Source organism: Chelonia mydas, chromosome 1, assembly GCF_015237465.2.
Source record: "Chelonia mydas isolate rCheMyd1 chromosome 1, rCheMyd1.pri.v2, whole genome shotgun sequence".
NCBI lineage: Eukaryota > Metazoa > Chordata > Testudines > Cheloniidae > Chelonia > Chelonia mydas.
The window spans coordinates 194,815,136-194,834,041 of record NC_057849.1 but is presented as its reverse complement, the minus strand read 5'-3'; the positions used below and the strand labels follow the sequence as shown (position 1 = coordinate 194,834,041).

At 44.8% G+C, this 18,906-nt stretch overlaps 1 protein-coding gene across 7 annotated transcripts in view; it reads left to right on the top strand.

The window, feature by feature from the left end:
* Nucleotides 1-18,906, top strand: part of ST3GAL6 (ST3 beta-galactoside alpha-2,3-sialyltransferase 6) — a 97,957-nt gene that overhangs the window by 40,778 nt on the left and 38,273 nt on the right. For 4 of the 7 annotated variants that reach the window (XM_037908470.2, XM_037908453.2, XM_037908460.2 and 1 more), the window contains exons 2-5: nucleotides 3,113-3,290; nucleotides 3,621-3,711; nucleotides 8,998-9,075; nucleotides 17,551-17,654. In XM_037908470.2, coding sequence (XP_037764398.1) covers nucleotides 3,284-3,290; nucleotides 3,621-3,711; nucleotides 8,998-9,075; nucleotides 17,551-17,654 — 280 coding nt within the window. In that variant the 5' untranslated portion in view covers nucleotides 3,113-3,283. Of the gene's footprint in view, nucleotides 1-3,112; nucleotides 3,291-3,620; nucleotides 3,712-8,997; nucleotides 9,076-16,984; nucleotides 17,102-17,550; nucleotides 17,655-18,906 lie in introns of those variants that run through there. The other 3 variants (XM_037908474.1, XM_037908493.2, XM_037908487.1) reach the window with 3 other exon arrangements.

The following is an 18,906-nucleotide window of genomic DNA, read 5'->3' as shown; positions in this document are numbered from 1 at the left end:
TGTCTTCAGCTGATTCACTCCTGATGTGCACTGATTGAAGTGGGAGGAGAATCAGGCTCTTAGTATTTGTTACTTACCAATGTATCATTGTCTTCTGCTGTGTAGGTGGGTGGGTCAGAGAGTCTCTATTTTGATAGCTGTATCCCCGATAATGTCACGGCAAACCTGGTGGCTGAACTTTGTGACTTTGTCCTCACCCATAACTATTTCACATTTGGGGACAATGTATACCTTCAAATCAGCGGCACTGCTATGCGTACCCGCATGGTCCCACAGTATGCCAACATTTTTATGGCTGACTTAGAACAACGCTTCCTCAGCTCTCGTCCCCTAATGCCCCTACTCTACTTGCACTACATTGATGACATCTTCATCATCTGGACTCATGGAAAAGAAGCCCTTGAGGAATTCCACCATGATTTCAACAATTTCCATCCCACCATCAACCTCAGCCTGGACTAGTCCACGCAAGAGATTCACTTCCTGGACACTACAGCGCTAATAAGCGATGGTCACATAAACACCACCCTATACCGGAAACCTACTGACCGCTATACTTACTTACATGCCTCCAGCTTTCATCCAGACCACACCACACGATCCATTGTCTACAGCCAAGCTCTACGATACAACTGCATTTGCTCCAACCCCTCAGACAGAGACAAACACCTACAAGATCTCTATCAAGCGTTCTTACAACTACAATACCCACCTGCTGAAGTGAAGAAACAGATTGACAGAGCCAGAAGAGTACCCAGAAGTCACCTACTACAGGACAGGCCCAACAAAGAAAATAACAGAACACCACTAGCTGTCACCTTCAGCCCCCAACTAAAACCTCTCCAACGCATTATCAAGGATCTACAACATATCCTGAAGGACGACCCATCACTCTCTCAAATCTTGGGAGACAGGCCAGTCCTTGCTTACAGACAGCCCCCCAACCTGAAGCAAATACTCGTCAGCAACCACATACCACACAACAAAACCACTAACCCAGGAACCTATCCTTGCAACAAAGCCCGTTGCCAACTGTGTCCACATATCTATTCAGGGGACACCATCACAGGGCCTAATCACATCAGCCACACTATCAGAGGCTCGTTCACCTGCACATCTACCAATGTGATATATGCCATCATGTGCCAGCAATGCCCCTCTGCCATGTACATTGGGCAAACTGGACAGTCTCTACGTAAAAAAATAAATGGACACAAATCAGATATCAAGAATTATAACATTCAGAAACCAGTCGGAGAACACTTCAATTTCTTTGATCACTCGATTACAGACCTAAAAGTCGCAATTCTTCAATAAAAAAACTTCAGAAACAGACTCCAATGAGAGACTACTGAATTGGAATTAATTTGCAAACTGGACACCATTAACTTAGGCTTGAATAAAGACTGGGAGTGGGTGGATCATTACACAAAGTAAAACTATTTCCCCATGTTTATCCCCCCCCCCCCCCCACCATTCCTCAGACGTTCTTGTCAACTGCTGGAAATGGCCCACCTTGATTATCACTACAAAAGGTTCCCCCCTCTCCCCCTGCTCTCCTGCTGGTAATAGCTCATCTTAAGTGATCACTCTCCTTACAGTGTGCATGATAAACCCCCATTTTTTCATGTTCTGTGTGTATATAAATCTCCTCACTGTATTTTCCACTGAATGCATCAGATGAAGTGAGCTGTAGCTCACGAAAGCTTGTGCTCAAATAAATTTGTTAGTCTCTAAGGTGCCACAAGTACTCCTTTTCTTTTTGCGGATACAGACTAACACGGCTGCTACTCTGAAACCTAACAAATCATTGTGTTCGTTTCCTTGCAAAAGAGTCCCATACCTGACATTCTGTACTTATATAGAGCATTGCTAACAAACAGGCTATGCTGGATATAGTTTCCTTGCAGCTTTAGAGAAGGGCTTGTGGAAATCATAGAGTTTCACTTTGTACCCCTAAAATGGAAGAAGACTGGACTGTGGCAAAAAGCATGCAGTCTGGATTAAGTTAAAGGTGTGGAGGAGATGCTAGGGGAGGGTGATATGTGAGGGGTTGATGTTGAAAGAGCAGTCTAGGCTAATAATACAATTCAAAACAGTAAAGCAAGGCAATGTCGGGGGTGATCTCATGTCCTTCCTTTCTTTGAAATATAATTTGTTTATTGCATGAGTTCCTTACCTATGGATGCCATTACAAACTGTGGCTCCAATCCTGCAATCAGATCCATGAGGAAGGGTCTTGAACTCAATGGATTTCTGAGCAGGTGCATGGATCCTCCCTCAGGATCAAGGCCTATATGTACTGTAATACTTTTGTCATTCAGCTTTCTGTGTGTTTTCATGCTGCAGTAATCTGGATATGGCAGTAGGATGTAGCAGTATAATGCATTAGTGTCATACAATCACCTTTTGTATGTTTGTTATGAGTCAGAGAGATGTAATTCAGGTGTCTTAAAACTGCTAGGAAAACAAAAACAAACCAAGCCTAGTGCTGCTTAAAACAAGCCACAGCAGGATGTTCATAGAGTTACAAGGCCAAAGGCAGAGCACTTTCAGCTACCTGAGAAATATACCAATATGTGTATATTGGTGTAACTGATTTCTATTAGAGTATGGTTCATTAGCATTAAATCTCTTTTTCAAAAACATGTAAAAAGCATGAGGGCCACATATGCAACATATCGGCCTACTGAGAATGACTTTTCATGGTAGAGGGAAAAGTGAAAATAATAGAAGAGTACATCTTTCTTTTGCAAATTTCCACATCATTTTGTGGCCAAACAGCTACTTTCAGAGGATTCAGTGGCAGATGACATACTGATAGCTGTTGAAAGGGCAGTGTGGTAATTTGAAGGATGGTTCATTTGAAACTGTCACTTTTCCTCTTCCACCACTTCCCTTGGTCTGGCCCAGCTGCTTTTTAATTTTGATTGTTTTCTTAAACCACTTAAATTAGGTGAAAACTTTAACTTCTATTTATTTATTTATTTATTTTAAATCTTTTCCTGCTATTCCTCCCTAATTAAGTAGGTGCTTGAGTGCTCTCCTGAACTTGGACCTAAGTTTTCCTCCTGCCCATTTAAAATAATGAGTAGCATTCTTCTCTCCACAGTGCAGTCACTGTCCTGAACTGATGGAAATTAGGGGACGGCTGTGACATCATTAAGAAGGCCCAAGAAGCCAATCCCAACATGCCTTTGGACATTCCATTGATCGAAGCCTGACTTTATTAAAATGTGATGGGGGAAAAAGAAAAAGGCGGTATCAATTAAAAGTTAGCAATATGACCGGTAGGTTTCTGAGATCATATCCTGGCCTATTTCAATGCCATTAGCCAGTATATTTGTTGAACCAAGCAAATCAATAAGTTTATACTATCACAGTGGAATATTCATGTTTATAAATGCAGAGGAACATAGCATTCAGTTGCTGTTACTGAACTCTTGAATCCCTAAACTTAAGGGACCCAGTAACCCTATTTGCAGATTTTTAAGGCCTGACGAACCATTTTGACTGAATTAAATGCAGTTAATAGTGATGTTGACAGTTTGCACCATTCATCAAAATATGTTTGTGGAAATAAGTGTAAAACAAAAGTGTTTTATCTTATTGCATTTCAGGTCTGCCAGTCATGAAACGGATTCTGCTGATGATTTTCCTGGCTGCTGCTGTTATGTATGGTATACTTCTGTGGAAGACAAATGTCTATTTGTAAGTTTAATTTCTGCTGGGATGATGGTGGGATCCATGAAGGGATTTAGGTGTTACAACGCTCTGGCCGTGGCTACCCTTGCGAGTTACAGCACAATAAAGCCTCCCAGAGCGCTGTATGTCACTCCCCGTCCACACTGGCAAGGCATGTACAGCGCTGTGTCTCCGTGGCTACAGCGCTGCTGGTACTCCACCTCCACGAGAGGATTAACAGCAGTTGCGCATTGGCTGAGATGCTCCAGCTCCAGTGTAAACGGGGAGTAACGTTATTACGCACTGATTGACCTCCGGAAACTCCCCATAACCCTTTTAACTGAAGCGTCCTCTCTTGTTTTGTTGTGAACTCTGGACGCGGAAGCTCCGTTTCGGGGGGCTGCTTATCAAAAAAACAAGCACAGCTACTGTTTGCTTTGAATGAGTGAGAGGCAGGCAGGGGGCTCCGTTGGAGTGCCAACAGCTAATGTTTGCTTGAAGAGAGAGGCGGGGGGTGGGGTTGGGATCCGTTTTGGGGAATGGCTGCTTATCTCGCCTATGAGAAAAAAAGAAATAGCTGCTGTTTGTTTTCAGTGAGTGAGAGAGAGAGAGGTGGGGTATGGAGGGGGGTCTGTACTTACAAGACAGCTCACTGACACACTCTCAGCACCCCAAAACCCCACGCTCTCTCCCCCCACGCTCCCTGTCACACTCCACCCCACTCTCCCCATTGGAAAAGCATGTTGCGGCCACTTGAATGCTGGGATAGCTGCCCATAATGCACTGCTCCCAATGCAACTGCAAATGCTGCAAATGTGGCCATGACAGTGCGCTGTCAGTGTGGACAGACTGCAGCACTTTCCCTACTCAGCTGTACGAAAGCGGGTTTAACTCACAGCGCTGTACATCTGTAAGTGTAGCCAAGGCTTTAGTGTCACAGCACCTAACTTTGAGCTCTCCTAGAAAATCACAGGGACAACACTGTGATCTACAAAGTTTGAGTTAAGCATATAGGTGCCCTTTACAATGAATGGGGGGAGATCCACAGAAGACTGCACGCTTGATGTCGAGTTGCCTAAGCTAGCCAATGGGAGATGCTGACTGGAAGGATGTGCTAAGCCCTGTCCCTCTCATGAAGATAGGCATCTCCCTGCAGCCTGGACATAGATGACTATTTCTGCTCGCAATCCATTAATGGGAACCCAGTATCTGTACTCAGGTGGCTTAGGTGATTTAATTGCTTCTTGCTGGAATGAGTTAGGTGCCTGCCCTAGTTCCAAACAAAAGGGCCAGAGGAGAAAGTGGTGGTGCCCACCTAAAAAGATTTTGCCCAATGGTTAAAGCAATTCCTGGGATGTGGCAGAGACAGGTAAAAAATTAATAATCTGAATAAGTGTATGTCAAGCTATATAATTTCTTAAATGTGTATAGATATAGTGTATCCTCCTGGTTAATATAAAGAAGTAACAAGTTGGGTGACTGGGCAACAAAATGGCAGATGAAATTCAATGTTGATAAATGCAAAGTAACACACATTGGAAAACATAATTCCAACTATACATATAAAATGATGGGGTCTAAATTAGCTGTTACCACTCAAGAAAGAGATCTTGGAGTCATTGTGGAAAGTTCTCTGAAAACATCCACTCAATGTGCAGTGGCAGTCAAAAATGCGAACAGAATGCTGGGAATCATTAAGAAAGGGATAGATAAGACAGAAAATATCATATTGCCTCTATATAAATCAATGGTACGCCCACATCTTGAATACTGCGTGCAGATCTGGTCACCCCAGCTCAAAAAAGGTATGTTGGAATTGGAAAAGGTATAGAAAAGGGCAACAAATGATTAGAGGTATGGAACAGCTTCTGTATGAGGAGAGATTAGTAAGACTGGGACTTCTCAGCTGGGAAAAGAGATGACTGAGGGGCGGATATGATAGAGGTCTAGAAAATCATGACTGGTGTGGAGAAAGAAAATAAGGAATTGTTATTTACTCCTTCTCATAACACAAGAACTAGGGGTCACCAAATGAAATTAATAGGCAGCAGGTTTAAAACAAACAAAAGAAAGTATTTCTTCACACAAAGTGCAGTCAATCTGTGCCAGAGGATGTTGTGAAGGCCAAGACTGTAACAGGGTTCAAAAAAGATCTAGATAAATTCATGGAGGATAGCTCCATCAATGGCTATTAGCCAAAATGAACAGAGATGTAAAACCATGCTCTGAAGCATCCCTAGCCTTTGTATGCCAGAAGCTGGGAATGGGCGACAGGGGATGGATCCATAGGCGCCAACTTCTCCTGGTGCTGGTGGGTGCTCGTGGCCCCTCTGCCCCAAGCCCACCCCTGCCCTGCCCCCTCCCGCCCATGCCCTGGCCCCATTCCAACCCTTTCCCCAAATCCTGGCGCTACCTCTTCCACACCTCCTCCCCTGAGTGCGCCGCATTCCTGTTCCTCCCCCTCTCCCACAGCATGTTACTCCGCGAAACAGCTGTTTCACTGCAGCAAGCGCTGGGAGGAGAATCGGGGATGGTGTGCTCAGGGGAGGAGGTAGAGGCGAGCTGGGGTGGGGGGCGGGGCAGGGAGCTTGGCTGCCAGTGGGTGCAGAGCACCCACCAGTTTTTCCCCATGGGTGCTCCAGCCCTGGAGCACCCATGGAGTCTGTGCCTATGCATGGATCACTTGATGATTACCTGTTCTGTTCATTCCCTGTGAAACACCTGGCATTGGCCACTATCGGAAGACAGGATACTGGGCTAGATGGACCTTTGGTCTGACCCAGTATGGACGTTCTTATGTTCTTAAATTTAGTGTAAATGCTCTGTTTAGTTGCAAATCAAAAAAATGTTTTAATAGTTACCATTACTATTTAATGAAAATCAACCTTTAATGGAAAATAACTAAAAAGTACACATGCAAAATAAGATTTAAATCAATTATTTTAATCAAGTTTCCTGCATGCTGATTTAAAGCATGATTAAAACTGGTGATCTAAATCACTTTGACTTAAATCAATCCACCTTGATTTAAAGACACTTCCTTCTGAAGGATTAGATTTGATGGTCTTTAGTTTCCACCTACCTGAAACACTATTACGTGGCATTTTATGACAAATAAGGCCAAATTGTCAAAGCCTGAAGAGCTGCCTACATGTGAAAAACTCACACATGTATGTGTACAAACACCTCAGGGAACTGGGTGCATGAGTTTATTGTGGAAGCAAACACCTATAATTAAGTTTCAAGCACAAATGTGGGTGTCCGCTCCAGAACTGTGGCCGCACGTAGCCTTCCACTTCTATTTAAGTCTGATCTGCCAGATGGTGTTTATGTGGTTTGTGCTATAAAACCATGAACTCAGTGATTAATATTTTTTATAAACCCATATAGTATTTCCCTTAGTTTGGTTTGTCAGAAGTGCTCTGTGGCAACTTGAAGTCAGAACATCATTTTGCATTTGATTATGCATCTGTAAATGGGTGGTTTCACCTGCCTGCTCCTAACACAGCACACACACAACAGATATTGCAGAAAGTGAACCCCACTTTCATTCCTGGGCTTTGCCTTCTTAAATAAACTAAGGCAGAAATGTGCTTACAAATGTAAACATTAGGCCTGAACCCACAAAGATATTTAGGTGCCTAAGTCCCATTTTTAAGCACCACTGTGCTCCACAAAACCCACTCTCTGCTGCTGCCTAACCCTGTAGGCACCTAAACTCATTTGGTGCATAAGATTTGCAGTAAAAGTTCTTTAGACACCCATGTTTCTATCTCTGAGCATGCACACTGCTGCTTCACTCTAGGCATCCGGACACCTGTCTCCCACTTACGCTCCAGCATGATCCACAAACAAGGGGAAGACAGGCGGCAGAACACCTATCTAGCCAGCCAGACCTGAACTGATAAGCATGCTCAGAGACCACCTAGCTCTATACCAAACAATTCGAGGAAGGGGAAACGACCTCCCAGTCCAGTGGTTAGTTATTCACCCCCAAGATGTGGGAGACCCCTGCTTCAAGTCCCCCCCCCGCCTGATAAAGAGTGGGGATTTGAACAGGGGTCTGTCTGTTGCCTCTCAGGTGAGTGTTCTAACCACTGGGCTGTGGACAATTCTGTTGTGAATCTTCCCAATCTCTCCTGTTTGAAGTTGTTCCACTGTAAGGAAATAATTTAAATATTAATTGGGCTAGAGAGAGACTCACTTTGTAATCCAGTGGCTCTAGACCACTCACCTGAGAGATGGCAGACCCTTGTTCAAATCCCTTGTTTTTATCAGGCAGAGTGGGGGGATTTGAACCAGGCATCTTCCACATCCCAGATGAGTACGCTAACCACTGAGCTAAAGGAAGAAAGGGAGGTCCTCCCCTTCCTCCATTTTACATGGACTTGGTCAGATGCTTAATTCATTCTCTCAAGAAATGTCTTAGGCATGTAAGCCACCTAACTCCAGAAGAGGGTTTCCCGGTTGTTGATCACTAGCAGAGATAGGCACCTCCCTGCAGCCTGGATTTAGTAGCCTATCTCCAGGAGAGGAGGAGGGCTAGGACACACTCTCTTGTCAGCATCTCCCATTGACTAGCTTAGGTGGCACCACGCCTAGCATGTTGGCTTATGTGGAATGCATTCTAAGACACCTGTCTCTCCCCATTCATTGTATAGGGAGCTGAGGTGCCTAGCTTGCATTTTATGGATCCCATTGTTGTTCCGGTGATTTTTTTTTTCCTAGACACCTAAAAGTTAGGCACTGCAATGCTCAGTATTGCAAATGCCTAAGCCCTTTCATGGATCCAGGCCTTCTCCCTCAAGCTTTATTCTGAATGGGCTGATTTCTCCATGCAGGATTTCCTCCTCCCCTCCCCATGCACTCTCTCTTCTCACAGAAGAACTCAATGTTTATGTTTTTAAGTAGAGCTAGTAAGACCCCACCTGGTGTGGCTATCAGGGTGAGTCAGCAAAAGAGTTATGTATCTCCACACAGGGCCCTAACACCTGATCTCCAGTTATAGCAGTTTTAATAACTACTAGGTAATGAAGATAGGTATCTTGGAGCAGAACTGAATGATAAAAGTCTTACCAGTGAGAAGCATAGTATTAAGTAGTAAAATTAATGTGAAAGCAACCAGAAGATTTACTTGCAAACCTTTATTTCGTCCTACATTTGTGTTTTATTCATTGGTGGGATCTACTGACATCAGTAGAACTAAAAATCAATGTATTGAACTTGATTGTCAAAGTTTCCCACCCTGTCACTGCCACCTGCTTTAGTTGCCTGTTCAATTTATATTAATTCTTTAATATTCTTTTCTTTTAGGCTGCCGCCTACAGCTATACGAAGAAAAACTGGACTAGAAATGTGTAAATTGGAGCCACCATTTGCGTCTTTATTGAAGTAAGTCCAAATGAGGTTGTGCTAACTGAAGAGAGATTTTAGTTATCAACACATTTTGACCATTCATATTTTTCATCTTAACTACCTGATCAGATGTGACCCTCAGGGTCAGTTTCCTGAGTACGCATGAGCTGCTTTGTGCCACTCAGTCCACACAGAGCAGCTGTGTGGTCACTTTACATCCCCAGGGCGGCACAAAGCAGCCAGAACATACTTATGAATCTGTAGTGAATAAAGAATTATATTTAATTATTTAATAATAGTGAATTTATTTCCATAATGGAGACACACAATATAACAGCTTTTCATGCTTGTACAGTAAATAAAGCCCTTGTTTCTAGAACTCAGTCATTCAGGGGCTTCCTCTGATTTTTCAGGGATCTGTGCTTCCACAGTTGCTTTCAGCATCTCTAAAAATCAGGCTGTGAAACTGTAAACCTATCACATGCCAATCAATAGGCTAAAGCCACGGGTCCGATTCTACCTTCACTGAAGGCAGTGGGGTTGCATGGCTATAACTGAGGACAGAATTTTACTTGGGATGTTACTCAGACAGTAATCCAGGGAGATTTTTGTGCATTTAGGGCTTGATCCAAAGCTCACTGAAGTTAGGGGGAATATCACCGCTGACTTGAGTGGGTATTGATATGGGCTAAAAGCCCAACATTTGGAGATGCTTTCTTAACATTCTGTGGCAATACCTACAACTCAGTGGAATTGTGTCTAGTTCAAAGGCCAGAAAATGTGCTCATCCAATCAGGAAACAGGATTAGTTACATGGTATTATTTCTAACTACCACGTCTCAAATTTGTGAAAATGGACTTGAGTACACACGGTGAACGGTCTGATCGATCCATAGAGTTAAGAATGAAATAAAATTTGTTGGGTAAATTTTGAACAACAAATACGTTTGAGGAAATTATCTGCCTATGGACACCATATGCATAGAAAATACTGGATGAATTTAATCTAAACGATAAATCTCAGCTCAATTTAGGACTGAATAAGGACCTCAAGGACCTGTATGGTTCTGTTTAGTTTGTTTTTTAATGGAAGTATACTTTTATTCTTGAAACTCACATCACACTGAAGATGGAGCTCCAGCTTATTCTGGAAATCAATGCATCAAATGAGTCAAAATTAATTCCACCTTTAATGAAATATGTGAGTTTTAATGTCTATATTTCCATGAACTAAAAAAGTGGGTTACTGATGGTTTACTTTCCATCTCTCCTTGGTGCACAAGGAATGTTTGATTAGCCTCATCCTCAGGCATAACACAACAGCTTCTACTCCATTTAAGGAAGCAAAAGTACAGGTATTTTGGTTTTATTGTAATTTGAGAGGTAAAAGGGAAGAAGAATTAAATTACTCCTCAGAGAATTCTGCACCAAAAAATTAAAAATTATGCGCAGAATATTTTAAACTTCTGCAAAATTCTGCAAATTTTATTTGTCAATAAATAAATGTGGCTCCAGCATGGCAGTGAGGAGCACAGGCCACTGGCTGCAATGAAGTGGGAGATCACCCTGAAGCCCCCATCTCCCCCGGTACAGGGACTAGGCAGTGAGGCTGCACCTGACCCTGACATGGTGCAAGGGCTGGGCCTGCCCCAGAAACACCCCAGGGCCCTACCCCTCTGTGCCAGGTGCACCAAGTGCGGGTGGGCAGGCTCAGCCCAGCAGAATCCAAGTGTGGAGGGGCTTAGAGTGGGGGGATCCAGGTGTGGGGTGAGAGGTTTCTGTGTGGGACAATCTGGGTGCAGGGGGCTCAGTGGGAGATCTGGATGCACAGGGACTCATTGTGGGGTTCTGGGTGGAGGGGCAATGGGACTATGCAGGGGATCCAGGTGAAGGTGGTTGGGGCTCAGCAGAGGGGGTCTGGGTGTGGGGGGCTCAGTGGAGAGGTCAGGTGCTGGGGGAGTGGGGCTTGATGGGGTGGGGCTCCAGGTGCAGCTGCTTGGGGATCAGTGAGGGGGGCTGAGTGTGGGGGGCTCGTCGGAGGGATCCATGTGTAGGGGGGTAGGGCTTGTCAGGGTGAGGGTTTGATGGGCCTGTGTAATGGGGGAGCCCCAGCTGCTGCCAAGGGGATGCTACATGCCAAGCTCCTGCTTCCCCCCACGATTCCCCTATCCCCTTTTCTTCTCCATCTCCCTCTCCTCACTCCCACATTCCCCTCCCCCACTCTATTCCACCCCCACCCCTTCCCCTTCTACCCCCTCACCTCCCCTTCCCCAGACCCACTGCCTGCACTCACTGTTGTGGCTTCCCTTTGCTTCCCTGCTGTTTTCTGCAGGGAAGCACAGGAATTCGGGGGGTTGGGGGGTGTCAGAGGTGTTTTCTGCAGGTGTGCAGTCATGCAGAATTCCCCCAGGAGTAGAATTAGGATGCTGAGCCAGATCCTGGGCTGGGGTAAATTATCATAGCTCCACTTTGGAGCTGATTTACAAGGGCCAGATCCTCCACTTATGTCACTTGTTAGATTGGAGGGATGAAAAGATTTTTAACCTTATGGAACTAGGCACTGGAAAGAAACCAGGTGCATTCACATCACAGAGTGAAGAATTAAGGTCCACTTTGGAAGGAGTAAGCTCCATCTGCCCCCGAACAGTAGAGCTTATTACTAAAGCGACATCATAATATTGACTTGTAGGGTTTGGTGTCATATCCAGGTTGGTCTCTTTATTTCAGATAAAATAACTTATATCCATAGTTTTCTTTTGTTGTTAGTATACTGTCAAATGCTTTATTAACATTAAAAATATATGATGTTTGTTTTAGGAAGTAGCAATATTGACTCATTAAACTATGATGGAAGTATTTATTCTGCAGAACATAAAAGCAAGCCCTGAACTAACAAGTCCCAACGAACACTGCTCTGCTTATGTATCCTTACAGCTGTTACACTAGGCTCCCTCCTTATGACAATATTCACCAATCATTTCTCCATTGTCATTTTAATGCTTTGTTGCTCTTTGAATGCTGGTCCCTGTTGCGTTCCACTGAGGGTTTATGCATGCGCCTAGAGCCGGAGAATTTGAAGGTTGAATGGTCTGCTCACTCACCCTTGCTTCGCTTCATGGTTTCCTCCAAGGTGATAAAGGGCAGGGTGGACTGACCGTGCCTCCAGTTTCTTCTCATTGCTGTATGGTCCAGGTCAGAGCTGCTAGTGTCTTGTAGTCTGTGATGCACTTAAAAAATAAATAAATAAATAGTTTTACAATTGCATATAGTTAGTTTTATTCTGGTTTTTGCTGTTTTTAGTGTAGTTTAGTGTATAGTCATCATTTTTAAGAGATAAGAGACTTTGGGGAATCTACTTACCGGTGCCGTACCCCCTCACCCACCCCCCCACGCCACCCCCATGCCTAGGTATTGGATTATGCTGAAGATGACTGGGTTCAAGATCTGTGCCTCCTTTCCATGTTTCTTCTCAGTTAGCAACAAGCACCAATACTGCCTCTACTTACTGCTTGGGAGAAGCCCACATTTCACCAAGGTGCAGTATCTGCCTGTCCTTCCCAAGCCATACCTGGTTCTCTGCCTCAAGAAGCCCCTCATGCAGGTTGCCATGAGGTTACAGTCAGATCCAGGCTGGGGAACGCCCCCTGTGCATTGGCCTGAGAATCCTAGGAGCATGCCTCTGACCATGAAGATTGAGTCTTGTTTCGATGGTACCAGTGCTACGGACCCCATGCTGGGGCCTCGTCAGGAGGCAAGGAAGCATGCACATAAGCATGGCGTGGTAAGTCTTCCTCCATGCCCCTAAGGATGATGCACCTTACATGAGTTCCAGCCATGGAGAAATGGTGTGTTCCAAGGCTTGCAAGCAAGACAAGAAATCACACAGATCAGTGGTACCAAGCACTGAGCCACGCATGCCTTCCAAGTCGGCTCCGCTTAACTCAAGGGAACCGTCGATTTCAAGACAGTCCTCTGCTCCCGTTCTGGCTACAGGGAGGTTGGAAATGACGCCAGAGCAACATGAACTCTTCGCCCTGGGGGAACCAAGATCTCCATGCCTTACTCTGCTGCCTGTGCCTATTGAGGTACGATCTCCAACCCAGGGCTTACCTCGGTAAACTTACACTTCCACCTATTTGCCTACAGTTTATACGGTCCACCAGCTCTAATGGTACCAACACTGGAACTGGGATCTGAGTTTTCATCATTGGAGGATTCAGATGAAGTGCAAAGGCCACTCATCTCCTACCACCAATACAAGTGCCCTAAGGGACCACCAGCTTCTTGGCGGTACCCTACTTTCTCCCAACAGAGGAGCCACTGGTATCTCACTCCATGGGGCTCTCTGCAGCATCCGCCGGATCCATCCTGTTGGCCATATTGGGGGTCCTGGTCTCAATGTCCTCCTTTGTAGCCTTCCCATTCAGCAAGAGAGGGTTCACCCCCATCCCTGCTTGGGGCACCCTCAAGTAGGTGTTTGGAAACAGTTTTGGAGGATGAACCACTCAGTCCAGTTCTGACAGTATTGAACAGGAATGATTCCCATCATCCTCTCCAGATGCTGCTGCGACCTCAGCTTCTCCCACACCTGCCAGTTCCAGGATTTCCTACACAAGGTGTCTGAGGACCTTCATATTCCACTGGAAGAGGTATAAGACAAGAAGCATTAGCTTCCGGACATCCTTCATGCCTTGGTACTGACCAGAATTGCTCTACCAATCAATGATGCCATTCTTCAGCCGGCTCGAACTGTTTGGCGTACCCTGGCCATTTACACACCTAACCCAAAGGGGACAGAAAAAAGGTATTATGTACCAGATAAGAGGTCTGGGTTTTTATTCTCCCACCTCCCACTCAATTCCCTCATGATCCAAGTGACAATGGAGCGGGCCAAGTGACAGCACCCACGCTCCACTCCGGCAGACAAGGAGGGCAAGTGGCTGGACCTTTTGGGTTGCAACGTTTTCTCGTTGGCTAGCCTCCTATTTTGGATCTCGAACTACCAGGTCTTGTTGGCCAAATATGATTTTCTCAGTAAATTGGAGAACTTTACTGGCAAAGATTGAGCCCACTACCAGGCTATCCTGGACGAGGGCAAACTTGTCACAGATTGAACAGACGTCAAGAACAGCGCTTCAATCTGCTGTAAATGCAGTGGATACCTCTTCACGCACAATGGCTATGGAAATAGTTGTGCAGAGAGAATTGTGGCTGCATTCATCTGATTTCCCCAGGGAGGTACAAAATACCATAGAGGACCTCCCTTTCAATGAGTCTCCCCTGTTTAACCAGAATTCTAACTGTTCCCTTCATTTCCTCAAGGATTCCAGAGCCATGTTACGATCTCTGGGTATCTATACCCCTGCACCCAAAAGAAAATTCTACCACCTGCACAATGGTTCAGGACTCCCCAGTTTTTCCACCAACAACCCTATAAACCACCTTGCAAATGACAGAAGACCCAGAGATCCCGTCCTCCGGGACCATCTTCACAGCCGTCAGCATCACATACTCATTTCTCTCAGAAGCGATACTTCTGAATGCACCTAGAGAGCCACCAACCACCATGCCTCCTGCCATGCACCTGACCTACCCCCTTTGGGGTGGTCTAGCACTCTTTTTACCAGCTTGGAGTGCAATAACAACAGATGTGTGGGTCCTGGATGATGATCGACATGACTATACAATCGAGTTCACAAAGCTACCTCATCCACATCCCCTTCCCCAATCCCTCCTCAGGGACCACACCCATGACAGCATACTCACTCTAGAGGTAGACTCTTGACTGCGGAGGGGACTGATAGAACACATTCCTCTGAACTATCAGAGCATGGGGTTCTATTCCACTTATTTCTGGTACCCAAGAAGGACTGGTGGAGATCAATCCTGGACCTCCACCATCTCAGTTGCTTCGTCTGCAAACCCAAATTTCATATGTTCACCTTAGCAGCCATCATGCTGGCACTAGAAAGAGAAAGAGGCATGTGGTTTATGGCTCTTGATATGTAGGATGCCTATTTTCACATAGACATCCATCCAACCCACAGAAGGTTCTTGGGATCACGGTAGGCCCTCAGCACTTCCATTATCAGATCCTACCATTTGGACTTACTATTGCTCCATGGGTCTTCACCAAAGTTTCCTCTGTGGTAGTGGCCCACCTCTGGCCTCAGATCTGTCCACCGTTGGAGGAAAGAGAGCACTTTGGGGGATTGTCAGCAGAAAGTCCATGGTATGTCACTTGAGTGAATAGACTCTCTGGAGCCACAGCTGAAGACAGTGAAGGCAGTGGCCAAGGAGGGATAGGCAAGTCCTGACCAGAACAAAAGGACTGTTAACTAATTGGGCGACAAGTTCTTGCAGGATCTGGAATCTGTCCCTTGGCAGGTAGGCTCATGCTGAGACCATGTTGATAAAGGTCCCTATGAAATCCAGGGACTGTGTGGGCACCAAAGTTGATTTTTTGACATTTACACTTACACCCAGGGAGAAAATGAGTCTGAGTAACATGGAGGTCGAGGCTTCTGGACAACGCTGTGAAGATGGTAAACTTTATAAAAGCTCATCCCTTGAATTCCTAAATCTTTTCCACTCTGTTATGAGATGGGGAGTGAGCACGTCAATCTGTTGCTCCACATGGAGGTTCGATGGCTGTCATGAGGCCAGGCCATGGCAAGTTTCTTGGAACTTCACTCTGAGATCAAGGTATTCTTTACAGACCACCCATTCCCTCTCTCTCACTATCTGCATGATTCAGTCTGGCTTTCACGATTGGGATACTTGTCATATATATTCTCTCGCCTGAATGATCTAAATCTAGGACTTCAAAGGCTGTGGGGTTGGAGTTATGGAATCACTGATAGGATCACCTATTTGAAGTCGATGATGAAAAAAAGCTGGAATTTTGGGCTCGCTGAGTGGAGGAAAACAACACTGACATTTTCCCAAACATGCATGAATTCCTGACAACAAATGAATTACAGTTGCAGGACAGTGTTAAAGCTTGGGAGTCACCTAATTGGAATTGATACGAGCAATCACTCGAAGAAAAAATGGTTACTCACCTTCTCATAACTGTTCTTCGAGATGTGTTGCTCATATCCATTCCAAAACTGCCCGCCTTCCCCTCTGTCGAAGTAACCGGCAAGAAGTAACTGAGGAGGCGCCAGGTCAGCAGGGTCATATATTGTGTGCCATGGAGCTGCCACTCCAGGGAGCTCCACAGCCGACCCGATGGGTGCTGCTAGGAGAAAAACTTTCTGACAACTATGCACGCAGTGTGCACACACCTAATTGAAATGGATATGAGCCACACATCTCGAAGAAAAACAGTTACGAGAAGAGGAGTAACCATTTTTTCTTCAAGATGTGTGGTCCCTATCTGTATTCCAGTTCCACCCTCCATCTCCTCTACTGTGGATCTGTTTGATTTGCAGTGGAGAAGGAACCGGAGCATGGTTGGTCCAGCCAGCCCTTTATCGCCTCGAAGGAAACTATGAGGTTAAGCAATGGCACATGCATGGACCAACGGACACTACTACTTTCAAATTCTCCAGCTCTGGACACGTGGTGCTCATGTGTAAACCCTCAGTGGAATACAGATAGGGACCACACATCTCAAAGAACCTCCAGTTACAGGTAAGTAACCTCCTCATCCAAGGCCTGATCCTGCAAGCTGCAGAGCATCTTCTGTGAGGTGCTGCATGTCCTCAATTCTTACTGAAGTCAAATCACATGCACGCTCATTGAAGGGACGTTGTGCATGGAAGTCAGTGGAAGGTGAAGGTATTCAGCGCTTTATAGGTTTGGATTTACCGGTTGTATGTTTGTTTGACTTGATTTGGCAACTTATTCCATACAGTTTCTTCCTTTGTGTGATATAATCCTACTAAACAGCTATTGAGGAGCCTCTGAATGAGCAGATAACCTGTCTCCTCTGTTCAGGTTCTGACACAGTGCCACTTACCATGGAATCTGAGCACCTTCCAAACGTATTAAAGAGAACACAAGGAGATCTCTTCAGAGCAGAGCATCTGGTTAACCTCTGAGAAATCCCTCTCATGTAATTTTTTAAAAACCTTCATTAGATCTCCTCTATTTTGCCTCCAGTGTGAATAAGAGTTTTTAATTTTCAAACCAAAGTTAATTGTGGTTGTCGTAGCATATTGCAGACTCTCTCAAACTTGGGGTTAGTTATCTGCTGGTGTGAAGGGGCACAGCTGTATGGATTTCAATGGGTCTGAGCCAGTTTACACCAGCAGAGAATCTGTCCCTCTGACTTTCTTTCTGTTTGAACTTCTGATACTGTTACATTGTAAAACATTTTTCCCCATTCCAGGGGCTGTGCTGTTTCCATGCCTTTATTAGTCTCTCTAAAAAACTGATAGCATGCTATTTAAAGTATGATTTAAAAGGTTTTGAAAGTGATCGCTGGCATTGTTGGTTGATTCAAATGGGCATGTGTGTTGTATTAAAATTACTTTCTGTTCTCCCCTCCCACCCTTCTCTTAGAGGTCAGCAAATATATCCATTCCTATGTGTTAATGACTTCATGAAAGTAGCACTGTCCAATGGAAATGATAAGATTGAGTTACCTTATGGAATAAAGAGAGCAGGTAAGTATTTATTAGGGATGCGTACAGTATTAAATGTAAGCTATATCAATGGGTATATCTACACTGCACACTAAGCCTAGGTCTGTGGGACCCGGGCTTGTGAACACCAATGTTTCCACGCCTGTACTTGAGTGTCCACATTGCATTGTACACCTGGGTTTACAGCTGATGACCTGGGTCTCACAGCAGTGCTAACATGTCCATACCACATTATGCAGACCTTCTGACTTGAGTCTGCAGCTTGACTATATCCACACTGCAAAGTGGCAGGGCTTGGACCCAAGTCTGGCTCTGACGCATCCCCTAGCAGGATCTTAGGACCTGGGTCCTGAGTGTTTGCTGACCCGAATCAGACTGATTTGTGTGTGGAGGGAAGGGGGGCTTGGACTCAAACCTGAGTCAGAGTCCAGGTTTAGTGTGCAGTGTGGACATCCTTAGCATCAATTATTAAATGGATCTTTACTTTTTTTTATTCAGGTACAGTACTATATAATATATACACACTTCTATTGTTAGAGAAGCAGTATGTGGACAAGGGTGATCCAGTGGATATAGTGTAGTTGGACTTTCGGAAAGGTTTTGACAAGATCCCACACCAAAGACTCTTAAGCAAACTAAGTAGTCACGGGATAATAGGAAAGGTCCTCTCATGGATCAGTAATGGGTTAAAAGATGGGAAACAAAGGGATAAATAAAAGATTAGTTTTCAGAATGGAGAGCGGTAACTAGCTGTGTTCCCCAGGGGTATGTACTGAGACCAGTGCTGTTCAACATAGTTGTAAGTGACCTGGGAAAAGGAATAAACAGTGAGGTGGCAAAGTTTGCAGATGATACAGAATTACTCACGATAGTTAAGTTACAGGCAGACTGTGAAGAGTTACAAAGGGATCTCACAAAACTGGGTGATTGGGAAACAATGACATATGAAATTCAATTTTGATAAATGCAAAGTAATGCACATTGGAAAACATAATCCCAACTATACATACAAAATGATGGGGTCTAAATTAGCTGTTACCACTCAAGAAAGAGATCTTGGAGTCATTGTGGACAGTTCTCTGAAAACATCCATGCAATGTGCAGCGGCAGTCAAAAAAGCTAACAGAATGTCAGGAACCATTAGGAAAGGGTTAGATAATAAGACAGTAAATATCATAACGCCACTAAGTAAATCTATTGCATACCCACACCTTGAATACAGCATGCAGTTTTGGTCACCCCATTTCAAAAGAGATATATTAGAAATAGAAAA